Source organism: Bactrocera dorsalis, chromosome 6 (genome assembly GCF_023373825.1).
Source record: "Bactrocera dorsalis isolate Fly_Bdor chromosome 6, ASM2337382v1, whole genome shotgun sequence".
Lineage (NCBI taxonomy): Eukaryota > Metazoa > Arthropoda > Insecta > Diptera > Tephritidae > Bactrocera > Bactrocera dorsalis.
In genome coordinates this window covers 22,247,469-22,267,140 of record NC_064308.1, presented here as the reverse complement: position 1 = coordinate 22,267,140, position 19,672 = coordinate 22,247,469, and the positions used below count along the sequence as shown (strand labels likewise).

The 19,672-nt window shown below is 36.9% G+C and overlaps 2 protein-coding genes across 2 annotated transcripts in view; one reads left to right on the top strand and one right to left on the bottom strand.

Moving 5' to 3' along the window:
- Nucleotides 1-19,672, bottom strand: part of LOC125779317 (uncharacterized) — a 331,415-nt gene that overhangs the window by 171,691 nt on the left and 140,052 nt on the right. The gene's annotated exons all lie outside the window — the stretch shown is intronic.
- Nucleotides 6,911-10,362, top strand: LOC125779494 (uncharacterized). The gene is made up of 3 exons (XM_049460853.1): nucleotides 6,911-8,433; nucleotides 8,507-8,674; nucleotides 9,642-10,362. The coding sequence occupies exons 1-3, from the start codon at nucleotides 8,371-8,373 to the stop codon at nucleotides 10,008-10,010; spliced, it is 600 nt and encodes a 199-aa protein (XP_049316810.1). The 5' UTR covers nucleotides 6,911-8,370; the 3' UTR covers nucleotides 10,011-10,362.

Sequence of the window (19,672 nt, the reverse complement as noted above, 5' to 3'; positions counted from 1 at the left end):
GGAAGACAACATTTCCGAAGAAATTCGGGCTATTCCGGCCGAAATGCTCGAAAAAGTTGCCCAAAATTGGACTTTCCGAATGGACCACCTAAGACGCAGCCGCGGTCAACATTTAAATAAAATTATCTTCAAAAAGTAAATGTCATGAACCAATCTAACGTTTCAAATAAAGAACCGATGAGATTTTGCAAATTTTATGCGTTTTTTTTAAAAAAAGTTATCAAGCTCTTAAAAAATCACCCTTTACTTATATTTGCGCGATCAGAATATAGCGAGAAAAGAAAATGAACAATGTGCAGGTCGTTAGCTTCTGCACTTGCGGATTAGCAAGTATGTGCTTCAATATATTAATATTAATTTGAATGTTTGTTTGTATGTGTTTGTAAGTACAAATTTATGTTTGTTGCATTTATGTATTTGATAAGTATGATTTGGGTAAGTGCATATGTATGTATATATGTATGTTTGTATTTATTCTCGCTTGTACTATATAATGGTAATTTTGTTTTTTATGCCTTTTGCTTACCTATTTCATACAATTGTGGGCACTCACATCTGGCAACACTGTTTTGTCAGTTATTAATTCTCTGCACATTCTTGAAATTTCAGCTTACACTGAATTCTTAATTTTTAGTTTTAAGAAGCGTCACTCTTTGTCCAGACGCCAAGGAGAATACAAGCGTTATTACAATAAATAGTTTTAGATTATAAATAATTGTGGTGTTTCGTTCCCTACATAATTGGTGACCCCGACGACTGAACAGCACGCCATAATTGGTACAACTACAGTGTAACAACACTACATCACCTTGCCGCCCAGTTGCGTTTACGAGGCCGCGCAACTGCAACTGGCGCAAACGACCAACGTAATACGTCAGCACCTCAGCAGCGGACAAGAAATCCAATGGGCGCCCAGCACCGATCTTACGGACCTCTCGCCAGCCATCATTCAGGCGTCAGCCGCCGGCGATGGCACCGGTATGTCGCCGCATCTGACTGGTATTGCGCAGCAACATGACCACAACCATCATCAACATCAGCAAAAACCAACACGTACAAATGCAACTGCAATCGCAGGTGCAACAGCACCACCCCAACAACAGCGCAGTAACAGCAACAACGGACGCTACAACTGCAGTTGCCAATTCAACATCACCTATATTAAACTTAAATCACTATATTTTCAACAGGACCTGTCGCTGGAGCAACGCACATAAGTAGAGTACCGCTTATCTACCAGCAACAATAGCAAGCACCACCACCACCGCCGGAAACTTTGTACCAGCAGCAATCATCATCATAATCTTGTTAGCAGCAGTTCCTCCATATCCTGATGTACGAACTACCCAACTTCTGACCTCATCGTCAACCAATATCACAACCTCCGACCACACATCAATTGTCGCAGGCACTAGAAGCCGTCATCATGCAACACGCACAACCAAAAATGACGCTACAACCACTGCAGCACATGTCAACGGTATATATGATCGACATCATTTAGAGTCCACAATGTATCGCTTCATCTGCAGTGAATTCGGCTCAACGCACTTTGCATCAGTCACCGCTTTCACGCTACATGCAACACTATCAAGTGCACAACGCCACAATCAACCCTCGCGCAGGTTGCCAACCGGTCGCCTCAACACCCTACACTTCGCACTACAAACAATAGAAACACATCGCCAACTATTCATTTACGACCGCACATCGAGTACGAAATTCCTCGTCGACAATGGCACGGATTTCAGCAACTCGGCTTTCTCGTAAACTCAAAATAGTAACTCATTTTCGACTGCAAGTTGCAAACGGTAGCAAAGTCGGAACCTACAGGGATAAGGCGCTCAACTCAGTCTCGCACGTTTAGGCTCCTATGCAACCGTCATAGTCCTAATCGAGAACTGCTCAAATATCCAATCGGTCGCTTGTAGACCCTAACCCAGTCTCGCACGTTTAGGCTCCTATGCAACCGCCATAGCCCTAACCGAGAACTGCACAACAACCACTTAACCATACCAATTGGCCAGCGACAACAGTACGCCGCACAGCCGTACTCTCACCGAGCAAATAAATTCGCAACAACCACTTAACCATACCAATTGGCCAGTGACAACAATACGCCGCACAGCCGTACTCTTACCAAGCAAATGAATTCGCTACATACATCAACCAGCCTAACTGCACCAAGCACCCGGACTAGGATCTAATAAAGGAACTCAACCTTAAAAAAGTCCACCAGGACTTTATTTGAGGGGGAGTACTGTGGGCACTCACATCTGGCAACACTGTTTTGTCAGTTATTAATTCTCTGCACATTCTTGAAATTTCAGCTTACACTGAATTCTTAATTTTTAGTTTTAAGAAGCGTCACTCTTTGTCCAGACGCCAACGAGAATACAAGCGTTATTACAATAAATAGTTTTAGATTATAAATAATTGTGGTGTTTCATTCGCCACACAATCCTGCTTACTGTTTGAAGAAACAGAAGGGGTATTGCTGGAAAGATTTGCAAGTAAATACTTGAATATAATTGGTTGGTTTTCTGTTGTAGTGGGTGCGTTTGTATACGCAAGGGTAAGCTTAGAAGGCAGTAAATGATTTCCTTTTGTATTTATAAAAATATATGGATGATATATTTTTTCAACTGTTTTTTCGTTCCCGTTTAGAAATCGATTAAACGGATTATATACATAGGTTTTACATTTTGATATATCATACATATTTACACATGTTAACAAAAAATGGAAACGACTTACTTTGTCTCGCCGCAAGGGAGTTTTTGGAGAAAAAAGTACATAAATTTTTAGATAATTTTGGGGATATTATGTTCTGCTTGCGTTTCAGTTTCCTCTTGTGTTTAGTGTTGTTCTATTCCTATGTCCTCCAGGGTTAAATGTTCCTTTCCTAATTTCCTCCTTTGTTTAGTGTCCTCTTGCTCCCGTTTCCTCCTTTGTAGAGTATGTACATACATAAGTATGTTGTAATTTTCTTCTAATTATATCGCGCCCGATTCATATTATAATTTTTTTTTATTTTTATTGTTAGACCGCGCCCGATTTATGTTTTACACTTTGTTTAATATTATTATTAAATACTAGTCACAGTACTGAATAACTTTAGTAAATTTTATAAACTTATTTTTATTATTTTTCTACAATTTTGTTCCTTTACTTTATTATTTAATTTTTTTACAGAAATTATTTATAACCTATTTTTATTATATTTGCTTTGTTTTATATGTGGTGGCCTAGTAGCAATTTATATTTGTGAATTTTTTTTATTTTTTAATTATATATGTATACGTATGTTTTTTGCACAGCACTTTTATTTATTCATATTTTTATCTTTTTTTTTCATTTATATGCACTTTTTGTACCACAGTATATTATATATACCTGTATATACATATGTGTGTATGTATGAACTATATTTTATTTTTTTGGTCTTGCTGCTATCCAAAACCGGTTCGGTTTTTAGCTCATAGTTCTTTGTTGTTTGTTTTTTTTTTGTTTTGCCACTTATTATTACCTTTTCGGTTACCGCACTTTCTCACACGTTAAGTGCCTTTCTTTATGGCTCGAAGGACTATGCACAAAAACTCACCTTATAGGCCACTCACACTTTTTGTTAAAAGGAAAATGAATTCCAAAGAATCGTTATAAAACTTGTATTCCCTTAAAAATTCACTTAAAAGTTATTATTATAAAATTAATTGAGATGATGAAAATTACTAAACAGTAGTTTTAAAACCGTTAAATATATATTATATACTAGCTGACCCGGCAAACTTCGTTCTGCCCAAAATAGATTTTTTTTTCATTTCAAAAATTACACCGGTATTGGTTTTAATAGAATATGAACGATTTTTCCTAATTTCATTGTGTATACTTTAAATACCGCCTTTTTTGTCCTTGACAAATTCCCAATATTGAAAAATAGTGAAGAAAAAATTATTGCTGAGTTTTTTGAACTGTTTTTGATAAAAAATTTAAATAAAAAAAACATGATATACTGGCAGGTTCTGCAATTTACTTCCGAGTGAAATTTTGTGGAAAATACCTTCTGTACCTAATTTGACAAAATTTTTACAAATTTTACTCGGAAGTGAATTGCCAGAACCTGCCTGATAAACATTTTTTTCGAGGGTACATTAATGCTTTTTGAATTTAATTGCTTGAAAAGTGCTACTCTTTTCAATAATGCTGACACATCGCGTTCAGGATTTGTTGACAATTTAATAAAATTAAGTTTATTAGTTTTCAATTTTATTAGTTTTAATCGATTCTCGAAAATATATAATTTTAGTACATATTTAGTTTAGGGCTGCACGGTACACGATATTTTTGGTTTTCTGTTCCGCGGCGTAAATAAACAGTGAGGAAGGTTTTCCAACACGGGAACACGCCGTAGCATAATAACTACAGACGCAAATTATGAGGCGGCATTCCAGGCGGCATCAAAGAGTTTAAGAACTCCACTGGGTAATTTACTACCTCGTCTTCATTTTCAACGCGATCGATTGATTTATATGACCGCAGATCTCCCGGAATTTGATTTTGAATCGTCCAATTCAAGTCGTTGACATCCATATTTTTTGCTGCTAAAATTGCTCGCGTGCATAACCAATCGTAGTTACCATAATTTTGAGCAATATTTGGATATACACTACTGATTAGTTCATATTTATTAGATGTGAATTGGCAAATCGTAGTTGGAATCGATATTAATCCACTGCAAGGATCTATCGGAACTTGTCCATTTTCGATTCGCAGCAGCTCTTTTGAAAAAACCACCGCAGTTCTATCGTTTTGCAGCAAAACTCGCATATTCATGGTCAATGAAATGGTTTTAACAAACCTCCACAAATGCGATGACTTCGGACATGTGTTTAGCTCATCCGCCGCTGTTGATTTTGGAATCACGGGAAGTGTTTGTCTAAAGTCGCCAGACAGCAATATCATCACTCCTCCAAAGCAACTATTATTGTTGCGCAAATCTCTCAGTGTTCAGTCGAGTGCTTCTAATGATCGTTTGTGGGCCATTGTGCATTCATCCCATATGATTAACTTACATTTTTTTAAAACTTGTGCCATTGCTGATTGCTTTGAAATACTGCGAACAGGACTTTCGTATATTTGCAAGTTTAATGGAAGCTTTAATGCTGAATGTGCCGTTCTTCCACCTTCTAACAGTGTTGCAGCAATCCCGGTAGATGCATGAGCTAATGCAATACCACCTTGACCACGTATTGCTGCTAGTATTAAAGACAATAGGAACGTTTTGCCAGTCCCGCCGGGCGCATCGAGGAAAAATATGCCACCGTTTCCACTATCTACAGCATTTATTAGCTCATTGTACGCACTGCTTTGCAGTTCATTCAACGGTGGAACATTTGTTTGTACTTGTTGTTGCAAGTGGGTTATATCGTAAGCACGCTCGCGTTCCAATTCGCGACTCACTAAATCCCTTGCTTGACGACTTGGTGCCGGCATATGAACTTCAATCAATAGTTTTCCACTCATAAGTAAACATAAATCTTCAATAAGGACTAATGCTTCATTGTAGATGTCAGCGTTCATTTGTAAGTCGACATTTCTCGTCGCTAATCGCAGGCGATGCAAAATATCTTCTGCCATGTCATCTTTGTACGTATCCCATAATAGACGCGGATTTGAAGGCTGACATGTCGAAATTATAATAGCGAAAAGTGTACGAACTGCAATGGCTGGTGAAGAAGCTATTGCATCCGCTAGCGTTTGATTCCAGTGACTGTCGTGTTCAAGCAATTGCAATTGTTGACAAGCTTCTCGAAATGTTGCACAAATGGTACCATCTACAGTCCTCAATGATTCAAATGAAGTTGAACCGCGTACATTAATCAAAAGCAAACGTAGGTAAAAGCAATCATCGTTCTTTGGATGGATTGTGCAAATTCTTTCCAATGCATCAGTTGAAAAAACACCTGGATAACCATCTACCGGATGGCCGTTCTTCCTGCGCAACCATTTCTTCGACGATGCATTCCATGTATAATACCGAGGCATCTCCGAGTAAAGCAATGTACTCGCGAACGGATCACTGGCGCAAGTTGCAAAGAAACTATCTTCTAAAACTCGCTGGCCATTCTCCAAATGAGCTGCCAGATGCACAACAGTAGGATGGCGTTCATGAATTGCAAATGAAAATATTCTCCAGATTGCTTCATTGCAGTTCACATATCTACCCATTTGAAATTTGCTAATTTCATCTCGTTCAACGCCAATAACCGCCATATCGCTTCCTTTGGTGACATATTTGCAAACATACTTAATTGATTTTATTGAACTGCAATACTCAACATTTATATGTGTTTTAAATGCCTTAGACAAAATTGGCGAATATGGAACGATCCATGTGTTATAAACCACGAAATTCTTTCCTTTCAATTGAGTGATGAATGTTCTGCCATTGTCAGCGGGTGAGCGACGCCGATAGAGAGGTTATCCGTCGTTTCCAGTTTGAGTTTCCGAAATAAAAGAACGGGGATAGCGTTTTTGCATTTACTGTCCGACATACAAACCGAAGATGGATCGTGTTCTCCGCATGGCCCATGAACCATATTGGCCATCACCACTTCGTGCAACTCTGGATCTATTTCAACATCAGGAATTTCGGCGGAAATGATGTCATCAATTTGGTCAGGTGTAATTCTCGCCACCATCCAAAGAAGAATGTGTGCGTGGGGCAAACCTCTCTTCTGCCACTCCACTGAGTACATCCAGCATCGAACAGTGGCCATATACACGTTGTTTCGTAATAAAGACCGGGATGCAATAGATTCGTAATGTCTGGCCATTTTGGATTGCAAGTTAATGTAACAAACAAATCCGGCCGTCCATAATTGCGCACGTAAGTCATCGCATCCTGGGAGTACTCATGCATGTGTCTAGGACTGCCAATATATGTCGATGGCAAAATATAGAGTCGACCAATATCTGTAATATCCGCATCACCATTCATTGCATCTCTTAAGTGAATATACTCTTCAGATCGCAACTTCGACTGATTGTATTGTAATTAAGTCGTTCTGTCTCAACTTTAACATACTACATGTCAACTGCATACTGTTGAAATAACCGTCCATATCTCAGTAAATAGTTGTCATAGTTTTGGCGAATCATCATTCGATATGCGTAAAACTTCATTGAACTGACTTTTTTATTTGTCTCGACACCTAAAAGCTTAAATTACCTATATGAAGTAGCAAACAAAAATTTTTTTTTACTAACCATTCACCGGATTTATCATCTTATATCCTAAGTGATATCCGTCTTCTCTACGGCAGAACATGAGCGGATATTGCATTGCGTCGTAAGACCGATGGGTCTCACTTATCCGTTTTAGTGCGTTTTGATTTCTACGTTTGATAACAATATCACGCGACTGCAAATTTTCTCCAACAACAACAACTGATATTTCGCTAACTGTAGGTGCATTATATTGTCTTTCATGTGTCCCTTTTGTTCTTTTGTCCGTTTGCATGATTTTACTATGATCATCTGTTGGCATACGTTCCAACGAAATCGTAAACAGTTTAATGAGGCCATTGTGTTCGTGTAACATTTGCTGCAATTGTTCGATTATTTCTCTTTTCGTTGTATTGAAGATAGCACAACGCCGATTTACTTCATCATGTGAATCTCCCAGAAAGTAAATTTGGAGATATTTGTGTTCTTGATCTGGATGCGGCAACAGCGATCCAGCGAGATGAAGCATTTGCCCATGAACGTGTATAATTGGAGGAAAGCTCTGTAGTATCTGTCGAATATTGTTTGGCAAAAATACCTTAAACTTTGGATTGTAGTTTTGTTTGTTTACAATTTCACCGCCAAACGACGTCATTTGAAAACAATCGTTGTACATTTTAGTGTGCTTTAAGAAATGGCTCGAGTGAGGAGATTCACCGTAAAGCAGTTGGAACAATGGCTATGGTGGGGGAAGCAATTTTGGCAACTTAACCTTTCCCCCCGCGCAACATAACCCTGGCGGTTCATTTTTAAATTTGACTGCATTGCAATATTGACAAACTACTTACATCTGACCGATTTGAACAGGGCCCCATTGCACCATTCACTTAGCACTTTTCACTTTGCAAATTTTTGAAAAGAGTTTTTTTTGAAAAGTAAAGTTGATGAGTGTTGCACTTTAAACTTATCAATAAGCTTTTCAACTTGTCGAAACTGACGAGCACTTTGGATAAGTTGATCTGATAAGCGTTGCACCAATAATTTCTTTTGCTTTGCAAATAGAGAAAACTTTTCCAATGATGTGCTAAGCGCTCTCAAATTTTCGATAATATTGCTCAGTTTCTCTTTATTATTTAGAGTGCTATGTCGCGTACACAAAACAAAGCCAATAAATTGGCCGTTTTACAAGTTATAAAGGGGAAAAAAGTAAGTTTATTTTGATTATCATATTTAGAATGTATACATGAATATGCAATAAATATATTTATCTACATTTAAGGATTCTTTATTTGGATCTTTTCAAAATAATGCAACTTGCAAAACGCAAAAGCAAGATGGTTGGACTGAAGTTCTAAAGACGGCACAATCCCTCGGACTAGCTGCTGCTAATCGCGAATGGACTTATGCCAGAGATAATTTATTTGGCCTTTGGAAGAGCCGAACTTTGGTAATTTTGTTATAATTTGTTATTTTCAAAGAATTTTCGGTCGATTCTAGGAATAGCAATTAAATAAAAGCAAGTGAGCTTGCAAGTGAGTGAAATTTATTTAAATGCACAAACGGTCTAATTCCAGCTAAAGCAACAAAATTGCAAGAGTATTTCTGTAGTTTTGTTGTTTACACCATTATTCGCTGCGACGATTAAATTATTGTTATTCCTTAGATTTTTTGCTGCAGCTAACAGTTATTGTTGGGTCACCGATTGCAAACCACTGCATTCTTAAACCATATGTTCTTATATATTTTTTGCTATTTCTACTTCTTCTTATTTGCCTAATATTCAAGGTTAAGCTTTAGAAGTCATTCACCTCAATGCAGTTAATAATAGTATTTGCATTGTGTTTGCTTGCGTTTGCTCTGTATACTTTTGCTAACGCTATGCTTCGCTCACGCAATTACACGTATGTTTGTTTGTGCAAATTAGTTAGCCCTACTTAGCATGTACTAAGCTTAATATGTAAGTAGCATATTGCAATGCTGCATTCCCATTTTTACATTTCTCTTTTAATATCTAAATTAAATATGAAGAAGCAATAGCGTTAAGTAGGTACTTAGTTTTATGGACTGTTAGAAGTACATAACATATATATGTATATATGAATTAATACAAAGCGGAATTATGTACATATTAAGCGGTATCGAAATATTGTATAGAATATTATTTAAGGAGAAGAATTGTGCAAATAAAGTTAGTCTAATACCTGACCACCTTACAGTGTCGTTACTCGGCCCTTTGCTACAATTTGGCTTTACTTTTCGCTGTTTTTGTGAATTTGCGCGGTTATAGAAAAAGCTTTATAGCCCTACAGTTATTTTCAACAAGATTCAATTCTTACTTCGTGTACATGCACAGCAGGATCTTGTTTTTTTTTAATAATTAGCTAGTTATAATTTAAAAATTCGCTTCATTTTAGGCGAAAAAAGATAATGCCAAGAGAACAGGCACTGCGGGTGGCAAAAACGTATTGCTGGATGAAGTCGACAACTACATACGTGACATTTTGGGCAATGAGTCGACAGTTGTTCAGGGTCTCGGCCAACCCGAAAGCGATGGAGTGTCCTCCAATTTGGACAATATATTGGAACAAAGCCAACCAGAAAGGACGAGACCAACCAACAGGAAAAGAACATATAATTTACAAGATAGACATGAGGAGTTGAAGCTTGAACTCTTAGAAACCGAAATTTACAAAAATAAGCTAAAAATTTTGTCATTAGAACAAAAATTAGGTTTGAAACGATCAAAATTCACAGCGGATTTGGAGAAGGAGTCAATGAATTAAAATGATAAAACTCTCTCATTAAGTCCGCTGCTGTCGTATTAATAATAATTTTTAGTATATACATATGTATATTATTGAATTATTTGATTTCATTTTTTTCTTTTTATTTTATTTTTTTTTTTTCTGAAAACTTTATATTAAGAAGAATTTAAGTTTAAAATATATATATATGTAAATCCAAATCCAAATAAAATAGCAAATGTGTACAAATTAAAGTTTCGTAACCTGTAAACTCATGGGTAAGGCGTTAATTTTTTTGTAATAAGGTTTCTTATAAAAGAAGAAATTATTAATTAAACCAATTTAGCAGACTTTGGAGCCTTTCAGAATTGTTTAGTGACTCCGTGTTCTGAAAGGACTGCTCATTTTCATTTTCATTTGCTCCATTCATAATTCCTTCGTCATAATCCACATCATTTTGTGCATCCATTCGACAAATGTTGTGGAAAATGCAGCACATTATTATTATTTTCGCTGCTTTTTCTGGCTGCAACCGTAAATGGTTCAAGCAAGGAAACTTTTCTTTAAGGATACCTGTAAAAATAACTTGGCTATAAAAATCTTAAAATACAAATGTATGTCTAAAAGTCATACCGAAACAATTTTCAATAATCCTCCTTGTTTTTTTATGCGCTCTATTAAAAAGCTGCTCTTGTGGCGACGTCAGATTGTTTCGCAAAGGAGGAATTAGCCAATTCAGTAACGGATAAGCACTATCTCCTAAAATTACGGCATTAGGGAATGGACGGAATCCGTTTTCAAATCTGCCGAACAAATTAGAATTACGTAGGACTCTGGCATCGTGCACACTCCCTGGCCAATTACAATTTACGGCATAAATATGAAAATTAGGTCCACAAGCCATCATTGCATTAATCGCATGATTTCCGTGCCTATTCACAAATTGTTCCTCGTTAACGTTAGGCGCGTCTATATCAATCATCGTTCCGTCAATGCACCCTGCGACTTGTGGAAATCCACCAATATTAAAAAACTGTGTGGCGATATTTTGATTTTCTTCAAATTCTGGCCAACGAATAGTTACGTCCATGAACTCGTTTATCACGATATTTGCCACTAGATAGATTACTCTGCACACCGTTGATTTGTGAACCCCATGCATTTTCGCAATTCCATGATATTGGCCACTTTTACCTAACCAGTGCAGAGTGGTTAATAACTGTTGCAGGGGGTTTAAGCACATATTACGCTTACTAGTGTATTGCAGATGCGCTCCTATTTTTAGCAAAATTTTTTCAATTTGGCTACGAGTTAGCCGAAAATTTTCTACCGCACTAATATCCAAATTGTAATTGATCCTTTCGTTTGTAACACGCGAATTGTGCGAATGTTCGTCTTCCAAAATATTAAAAAGTTCGAATCGAAGCATTTTGTTAGTTTTTTTTTTACTCCTATTAATATTTCACGATGCTCGAGCACGTACTAAGGCACTGATTAATTTGTTCAGACTAAACTTATCATTGTCATGATAGGTGAAATTATTTTTAGCAAAACAATGCAAAACTTAGCAAATTGAGAGAAGAGAAGGGATAAGTAAAAGTTGTTGGTGCAACGAAGTGCTTACAAAATTTGCTAATTTGCAAAACTCATTACTTTTCTGCTAAGCACTTTTGACTTTGCATTTAAACTTTTGGTGCAACGCTTATCAATAGCATTGAGATACATTTTACTTAGCAATACTCAATTGAGTGACTCTCACTTATCAAGTTGGTGCAACAAAAAACTTTGCGTAGTTTTGAGAATTTGCTAAAATGCTAATGACAAGTGGTTGGTGCAATAGGGCCCAGATGCGCTATATTGAATGTTTGGATCATATCGAAAACCTGCCTGTTCAATGTTCACAAAAGAAAGATGTTGCCGCTGTTGTCGTCGAATAATCGCATGTTGTGATCTTACTTCATCACTTTGGCGAGCACGAACTTCCCTTCTTCTCGATCGTTGTTGCTGATTGTGAACTTCCCTTCTTCTCAATCGTTCTTGCTGATTGTATGTTTGGTTGACATCTTCTAACTGGTGCGTGCTATTCTCCAGCAGTCTATTTCGTGGTGATACCTTCTCAATAACATTTTCCCTTTGACGTGCTCTGCTAAGTATTTCGTGTTCTCCTTGCGGGATGGGAACTCCGAGAAGTGTTACCATACGTACTGATTCTTGTCATCGTAACAAATATCTAATTGGAAATGATCATTCATTTGCATAAAGTTCATATAAGGTTTTACGGACCAATAACTTACCTTTGAAAACTCCAAAAATGAATGAATTAAACTAAGGAAGCAGATCAATTGAATGATAAATTCCAATGTACATAAATCGGTATTCGCCAACACGCTAAATCACTTTCACTAAATAACTCACTCACAAAATACATATATCAATAAATCAATAAAGCAAGGCGCATTTTTATTGCCCTTTAAATTTTGCGTGTTCGATTGCAAAGCAAAATTGACGTTTAATTTAATTTGTGTTTGTTTCATAAAACTGCCATTTCCATAAACCAAAAATAGCAGGATATAACCGCTACTGTCACCGATAAATAAACAAAAATAGCAAGAAACAACCAAAACGTCGTGCTAGGTGGAAAATGAGATAAATATATGGTGCATTAACAACCAAAATAATTAAAGATTGTGTGGGAGGTACCACGCCCCCTTTTTCGATAACGCCAAGTTTTATGGGTGAGAATGGTGTTGTTACCTATAGCTCTATACCAATTTTCATGTTCCTACCTTAAACACTTTTGAAGATATTCACCTTGAAAAATTCAGTTTGTATGGGAGGTGCCACGCCCCCTTAATATTTTGTTCTGATTTTAAGACATGACCTGCGCGTGGTAATAACAAACCAACCCCCCAAAGGAAGTATTTCATTTGGTTCAGCCGTTTTCGAGTTTTAGCGTTACAACTATACACCATTTCATTTTTATATAAAGGGTGATTTTTTAAGAGCTTGATAACTTTTTTTAAAAAAAAACGCATAAAATTTGCAAAATCTCATCGGTTCTTTATTCGAAACGTTAGATTGGTTCATGACATTTACTTTTTGAAGATAATTTCATTTAAATGTTGACCGCGGCTGCGTCTTAGGTGGTCCATTCGGAAAGTCCAATTTTGGGCAACTTTTTCGAGCATTTCGTTCGGAATAGCCCGAATTTCTTCGGAAATGTTGTCTTCCAAAGCTGGAATAGTTGCTGGCTTATTTCTGTAGACTTTAGACTTGACGTAGCCCCACAAAAAATAGTCTAAAGGCGTTAAATCGCATGATCTTGGTGGCCAACTTACGGGTCCATTTCTTGAGATGAATTGTTGTCCGAAGTTTTCCCTCAAAATGGCCATAGAATCGCGAGCTGTGTGGCATGTAGCGCCATCTTGTTGAAACCACATGTCAACCAAGTTCAGTTCTTCCATTTTTGGCAACAAAAAGTTTGTTAGCATCGAACGATAGCGATCGCCATTCACCGTAACGTTGCGTCCAACAGCATCTTTGAAAAAATACGGTCCAATGATTCCACCAGCGTACAAACCACACCAAACAGTGCATTTTTCGGGATGCATGGGCAGTTCTTGAACGGCTTCTGGTTGCTCTTCACCCCAAATGCGGCAATTTTGCTTATTTACGTAGCCATTCAACCAGAAATGAGCCTCATTGCTGAACAAAATTTGTCGATAAAAAAGCGCGAAACACATTTCGAACCGAACACTGATTTTGGTAATAAAATTCAATGATTTGCAAGCGTTGCTCGTTAGTAAGTCTATTCATGATGAAATGTCAAAGCATACTGAGCATCTTTCTCTTTGACACCATGTCTGAAATCCCACGTGATCTGTCAAATACTAATGCATGAAAATCCTAACCTCAAAAAAATCACCCGTTATATAGATATATACAATGATAAAAGTTATTATAATTTTTATTGTTATAAAATAACTTTTATATAAATTGAAAAACTTTAAATATATAAAGGCGGGTAGCGAAAGGGAACCGGGATGCTGCGATGCTGCGAAAAGCGGAGATGTTGGTTGATCGATGTCATCGTGTTTTGGTGCATGTGCGTATGTATGTGTTAATGTGTAATGTTCTCTCGCTTGATGAGGTGAATGCGTGCTTTTCATTGGGTGTGGGGAACTGATGTAAATCTGATGCGAGGTCGCTACTCATTTAGCCAAATTGAAAAGGTCTACAGGATGGTAAATGTCCATTTCTCCTGGATGTCCCACAATAACATATTTTGTCATGTACTTTTTACGATAAATAATGGCTAATTTTCGAAGCGATTTTACCAATACAACATTAATCCTTATTCAATTAAATACTTTAAACACATTGTTGATTTAATATAGATCTAGATAGCCCTTTACAGCATATGATTTAAATATATATTTTCAAAGATGTATAGATTTACAAAACCGCGGACCGTAGCGTTTGCGGCGGTACCGGTCAGCCGTGGTGGCGGGAGCGTGCCTATAAATAGCACGTTGGAGGCGGCGGATCTCCTTTTAGCACTTTGAATTTAGCAACGATCGAACGCGTTTATTATCGGAGCTTCTAGCGAGGAATATTTAAACAGAAAAGATGAAGTATGTATATGCATACAATTTCAAACTGATGCTTCTCAAAAATTATACAATTGCTAAATATTTGGAATAGTAGAATAGAACTACCAAATACGCAGTGCAATGAATTATAACTGGCTCGGTAATCAGTCGATGTACATATGTCAGCCGACTTTTTCGTCTTGCCACACTTGAGAATCGGTTCACCACTAAATGACTGTCGATTGGAATCCAGTGTGGAATAATGGAGCCATGTTTTTATTGTCACACACCGACGCAAATATTCGGCTTTTTTACGAATAAAGGGCACACAAACACTCCTCAGAATCAGCAATTTTCTGTTTTTGTTAGATTATGAACTTGTGAAGGCACCCACTTTGCACAGAGCTTTCGCCTCTTTAGGGCGTCATTGTCCTCGGTGCTCGTTTCGTCTCCTTCCAACTTAGCAAATCTCTTTTCACCGGTTGATTTCTCTTGTGAGGAGGCAAAATTCAACAGTATTTTCCCCCCAAAAAGCAATGCTTTATTAACACACGAAATGCTTTATGATCCATTTTTTTGTAAACTAACACAAGCTGCTTCACAAAAATTCTATATCCCATTAACTAATAAAACGCCGTTTTCCTAAATCAAAAATTTAAAAATGCACAATGAAATTTGGGTTTTGGTCTGACATATTTTACAGCCATTGCAAATATTTTTCTGCGTGCGCTTTGTTGTTGTGTCGTTGCATCGATTTTAAAATTCGTGCATTACTTTTTTTGCTGCTACTATTGTTTTACTAGATCCAAAGGCTTCTTGCGTTTCAACCGGATTTCTCACTCAGTATCGATGAGTCTGGAAGCGTGATATTTAAGCCGCAGTTCGTGAGACTTTGCAATTTTGGAGATTTCATTTACCACTGAATTTACGCCTAGATCACGGTGCAGGTCAGAAGATCTAACGTACCAAGGAGCATTAACTAAAGTCCTTAGTACCTTACTTTGAAAGCGCTGAATGCTGGCAATATAGCTTTGATTTGAGCAAACCCATAGTTGGGCTCCGTAGGCCCAAACTGGCTTGAGAGCTCGATTGTATTCTAACAACTTCTTTTGGATTGATAAAGTGGATTTCCTGCCAACTAGGTGGTAAAGTTAAGAAAATTTGCTATCAAGCCCACTGGTTTTTTTGACATGATCTTTCCAGCGTAGTTTAGCATCTAAGGTGATACCTAGGTGCTTAGCACTGTTATGATGTGATATAGGAGTATTATTCATATAAATCGGACGATATGTCGACTTTTTCAAGGTAAAGTCGAAGTGAATTGATTTGGTGTTGCTTAATTTGATGCGCCACTTAGATACCCCCTTAGTTGCATTGACTGCTGTCTGCACTCGTCGAGTAGATACTGAGGCTGACTCTCCAACTGCTAACAAAGCTGTGTCGCCATATTGTTTGCGTAGCAGTCCCGAATGCCAAACAAACGTTCTTTTTATCCATTGTATTAGTTTGTCAAATACCTTCCGCTTTTTCGCTCTGTTGTCAATGCTCTATAAAAAGTGTTACAGTGATCGAATTTAGTTCAAATATGCACCGTTTCGTTCAATAATCTGTTTCCATCTAGACGACAACTTCATAATACCCCCTCGTAGAAGCCTCCATCCTCATTTGCGAAGAACTCGGACAGCCACTTTTCACAAGTCTCTTTTGAGTTCAACTTTACAACTACAAGGGCGTTCGAAATGGACAGGAACAGGTGGTAATCAATTGGCGCTATGTCCGGGCTATAAAACCTCCCATCCGAGCTCTCGTAGCTTCTGACGAGCCATCAACGAAGTGTGTGGTCTGGCGTTGTCTTGGTGGAACACTACATCCTTCCTGTTGGCCAATTCTGAACGTTTCTGGTCTATCGCCAGCTTCATGCGGTCCAGTTTTTCGCAGTATATGGTAAAATTAAGCATCTGGCCATATGGGAGTAGCGCATAGTGGATGATTCCCTTCCAATTCCCAAAATTGGCAACCCATCTCGTGTTCAGCAGGCTTTGTTTCGTTCTCTGGCGAATTTGTTCAATTTATATTTAAAACTTTATTTGAAAATATCTGGATTAAGTGATCTTTTAAGATAAGTATCAGTGTTATATAGTGCTATTGAAGCAATTGAATTTACTTTAATTCTGCGTTGGCTAATTTTAATTTATTGTGCCGAGTCATTTTCAATTAGTTTTTGTTGCTACATTTTTAAATAATGCAATTGTTAGTGTTAATTCTTATTGCTTACTTAAATTTCTTTCTTGTTTTTAATCGTTTCAATCTTTGTCCACAGCTGTTCGCGAGTTTCTTACTTTTCGTGTGTTACAGTACATCTCAAACTGATCGCTACATTGGTTGTTATCTTTGATAACCAACTATTTTTATTGCATTCATTCGTTATAAATATTTTTGTCAATGCTCTTTTTACTTTTATTATTTAACATTTTTTATATTTTTGTTTAATATTGCTTTTGTTCATTATGACTTGTAACTTTCCGAACTGCTCTTTGAAAGGCGAGTCGGAACGCTTTGTTTCTTGCTGGCTTTGTGATGTGCTTGCCCATCTTAAATGTGCTGGACTGACAGGTAGGATATTGGATTTTATTATTGACAGTAAGGGATTGCGCTGGTCTTGCTTAAAATGCTGACCAACTGAAATTGAATTGTTTAAAGTTTTTAAGCAAGCGCGCAATGGTTTCAAGGAGATCGGTCGTGAGCTTGAAACCCTGATTGAAAAATTTAGGCATTATGAAACGCTGTTTCAATCGTTTCAATGCCTAAATCTTCGGGAAGGGAATCCAAAGCCCTCATTAAAACGTAAACGTCCGTCTCATGAAGATACCACTGTATCTTCCTTAAAAAGAATATCCGCTGACAGTTTACAATTGATACTTGATAACTCTTTCTGGCCGTCTGGGGTCTTTTAAATATTCAACAGCGAATTCGAAATCTTTAGATATGACCGGCTGAACAGAAAAGGAAGTGGTGTCTTGTTTGCTGTTCATTCTTCAATTCCATCTGAAGAAGTCGATGTTCCGCATGCAGACTTCATAGAATTTAAGTGCATTCGTATTTGCGCGAATAGTGGCCATATCTACTTAACTTTATCTTATATACCGCCTCAATCGGATATATCTGTATATATGCAACATGCTTGATTTATAAATAATGTTTTCTCAATTTACTGTGCGTATCATGGAAATCTATTGATGATTACACCATTCCGATTAGTACTCGCTTATGTTTTAACGAGTTCTTAGATGATACGTCGGAGTTGGGTCTTAACCAAATTAATTTAATTTCAAACGAATTTGGTAAGCTATCAGATCTAGTTTATGTTGATAACGCTTCAATGTTCTCCGTTGTCCGATGTGATCCTTTGGTTCGCCCAGAGGACCCGTATCATCCTGCTTTGAAAATTGACATCGAAATCATAGCTAACTTTGCTCATAATAATACACAAGACCTTTCTTTTCGGTTCAACTTTGCGAAAGCTAATTTTAAGAAGATTAATTACTAACTTTCGAAAATAACTTGGCCAGATTACAGCGACAATATTGAATTTAGTGCTTCCCACTTTAACGGAACTATTTTAAACTTATTTGAAAAATATGTTCCGAAGTGTGTTGTTACTCAAAAAAGTAGTTCTAATTTATGGGTTTCGAAAGAATTATGTAAATTAAAAAAGAGAATATCTGGAGCTTTTAAACTTAAAAAAAAACTGGTTTAGTTGCTGCCTATTCAAAATATTCTAAATTGCGTCGACAATTTGCTGAACTTAGCAAAATATGTTATAATAATTATATAAATAAAGTAAAACATAATATTATACGTAATCCAAAATTGTTCTATGGTTTCGTCAACTCTAAACGCAGGATTTCTAATTTTCCGTCCGTTATGCAATACAAGTCTAGTATGTCTAGTGACAATCATACCATTTCCAATAAGTTCGCCGAATTCTTCAAATCCAATTACTCTCCAAAATCTTCAAAAAATGTTCCGCATCAGCACAAGTTATGTCCGATTTCTGTCATTAATGCACCTACCATTTCCGAAGCAGACGTCTTACATCAGTTAAATATGTTAGAACAATCATACAATTATGGCCCAGATATGATCCCATCATGCTTTCTTAAGAAATGTGTCAAATATATTTACCAACCCCTAACAAAACTATTTAACTCATCTCTATGCAAGGCTTATTTCCATCCATATGGAAAAAGTCATTTATAATTCCTTTACATAAGAGTGGATTTAGGTCATCTATTGAAAACTATAGGGGAATAGCAAATTGTCTGCAATACCTAAACTTTTTGAAGCAGAAAGAAAGATAACAGACGACATAACCTTCCGGATCTCTCCACTAATTTCTTGTTCTCAGCACGGTTTTCGTAAAGGGAAATCTACAATAACCAATTTGCTTGAATTTGTATCACTATATGTGAACTCAACGGGCTTTAAGGAGAATAAGAATACTGATATTATATACACAGATTTTAGTAAAGATTTTGATAAAGTATCCCATTCAATTCTTTTGAATAAACTTGATCTTCTTTCATTTCAACCAATATTTATAAAATGGGTTGCTTCTTATCTTAGTAATAGAATTCAACAAGCCATATTTAACGATACTTTTTCTGACATAATCAATGTTCCTTCAGGCGTTCCTCAAGGTAGCCATCTTGGTCCAATTCTGTTCTTGTTATTTATTAATGACATTTCATTAACAGACAACAGACTTAAACAACCTAGTTTCTTGGTGTGATAGAAATGACATGCCATTGAATCTTAAAAATGTAAAACGATGTGCTTTTCACGTAGATCTCTAGACCCTACTTCATACGCAATACAAAACTTTAGGTTGGAGCAAGTAAGCGGTTTCGTTGATCTGGGGGTAACTATGGACCCCAAACACAATTTTAATCTTTATGTATATTCCACGGTTTTTAAAGCTAAAGGCGCTCTTAGTTTTGTTAAACGTTGATCTAAAGAATTTAAAAATCCGCTTACCACAAAAATTCTTTTTACATCTCAGGTAAGGCCTATATTAGAGTATGCATCTGTGGTTTGGAACCCTAGTTA

Excerpts from the sequence above, each read along its gene's own strand:
- LOC125779494 (XM_049460853.1), top strand. The coding sequence starts at position 8,371 with ATGTCGCGTACACAAAACAAAGCCAATAAATTGGCCGTTTTACAAGTT. Across the intron at positions 8,434-8,506 it reads AAGTTATAAAGGGGAAAAAA|GATTCTTTATTTGGATCTTT; the intron begins GTAAGTTTATTT and ends TCTACATTTAAG. Across the intron at positions 8,675-9,641 it reads TTTGGAAGAGCCGAACTTTG|GCGAAAAAAGATAATGCCAA; the intron begins GTAATTTTGTTA and ends GCTTCATTTTAG.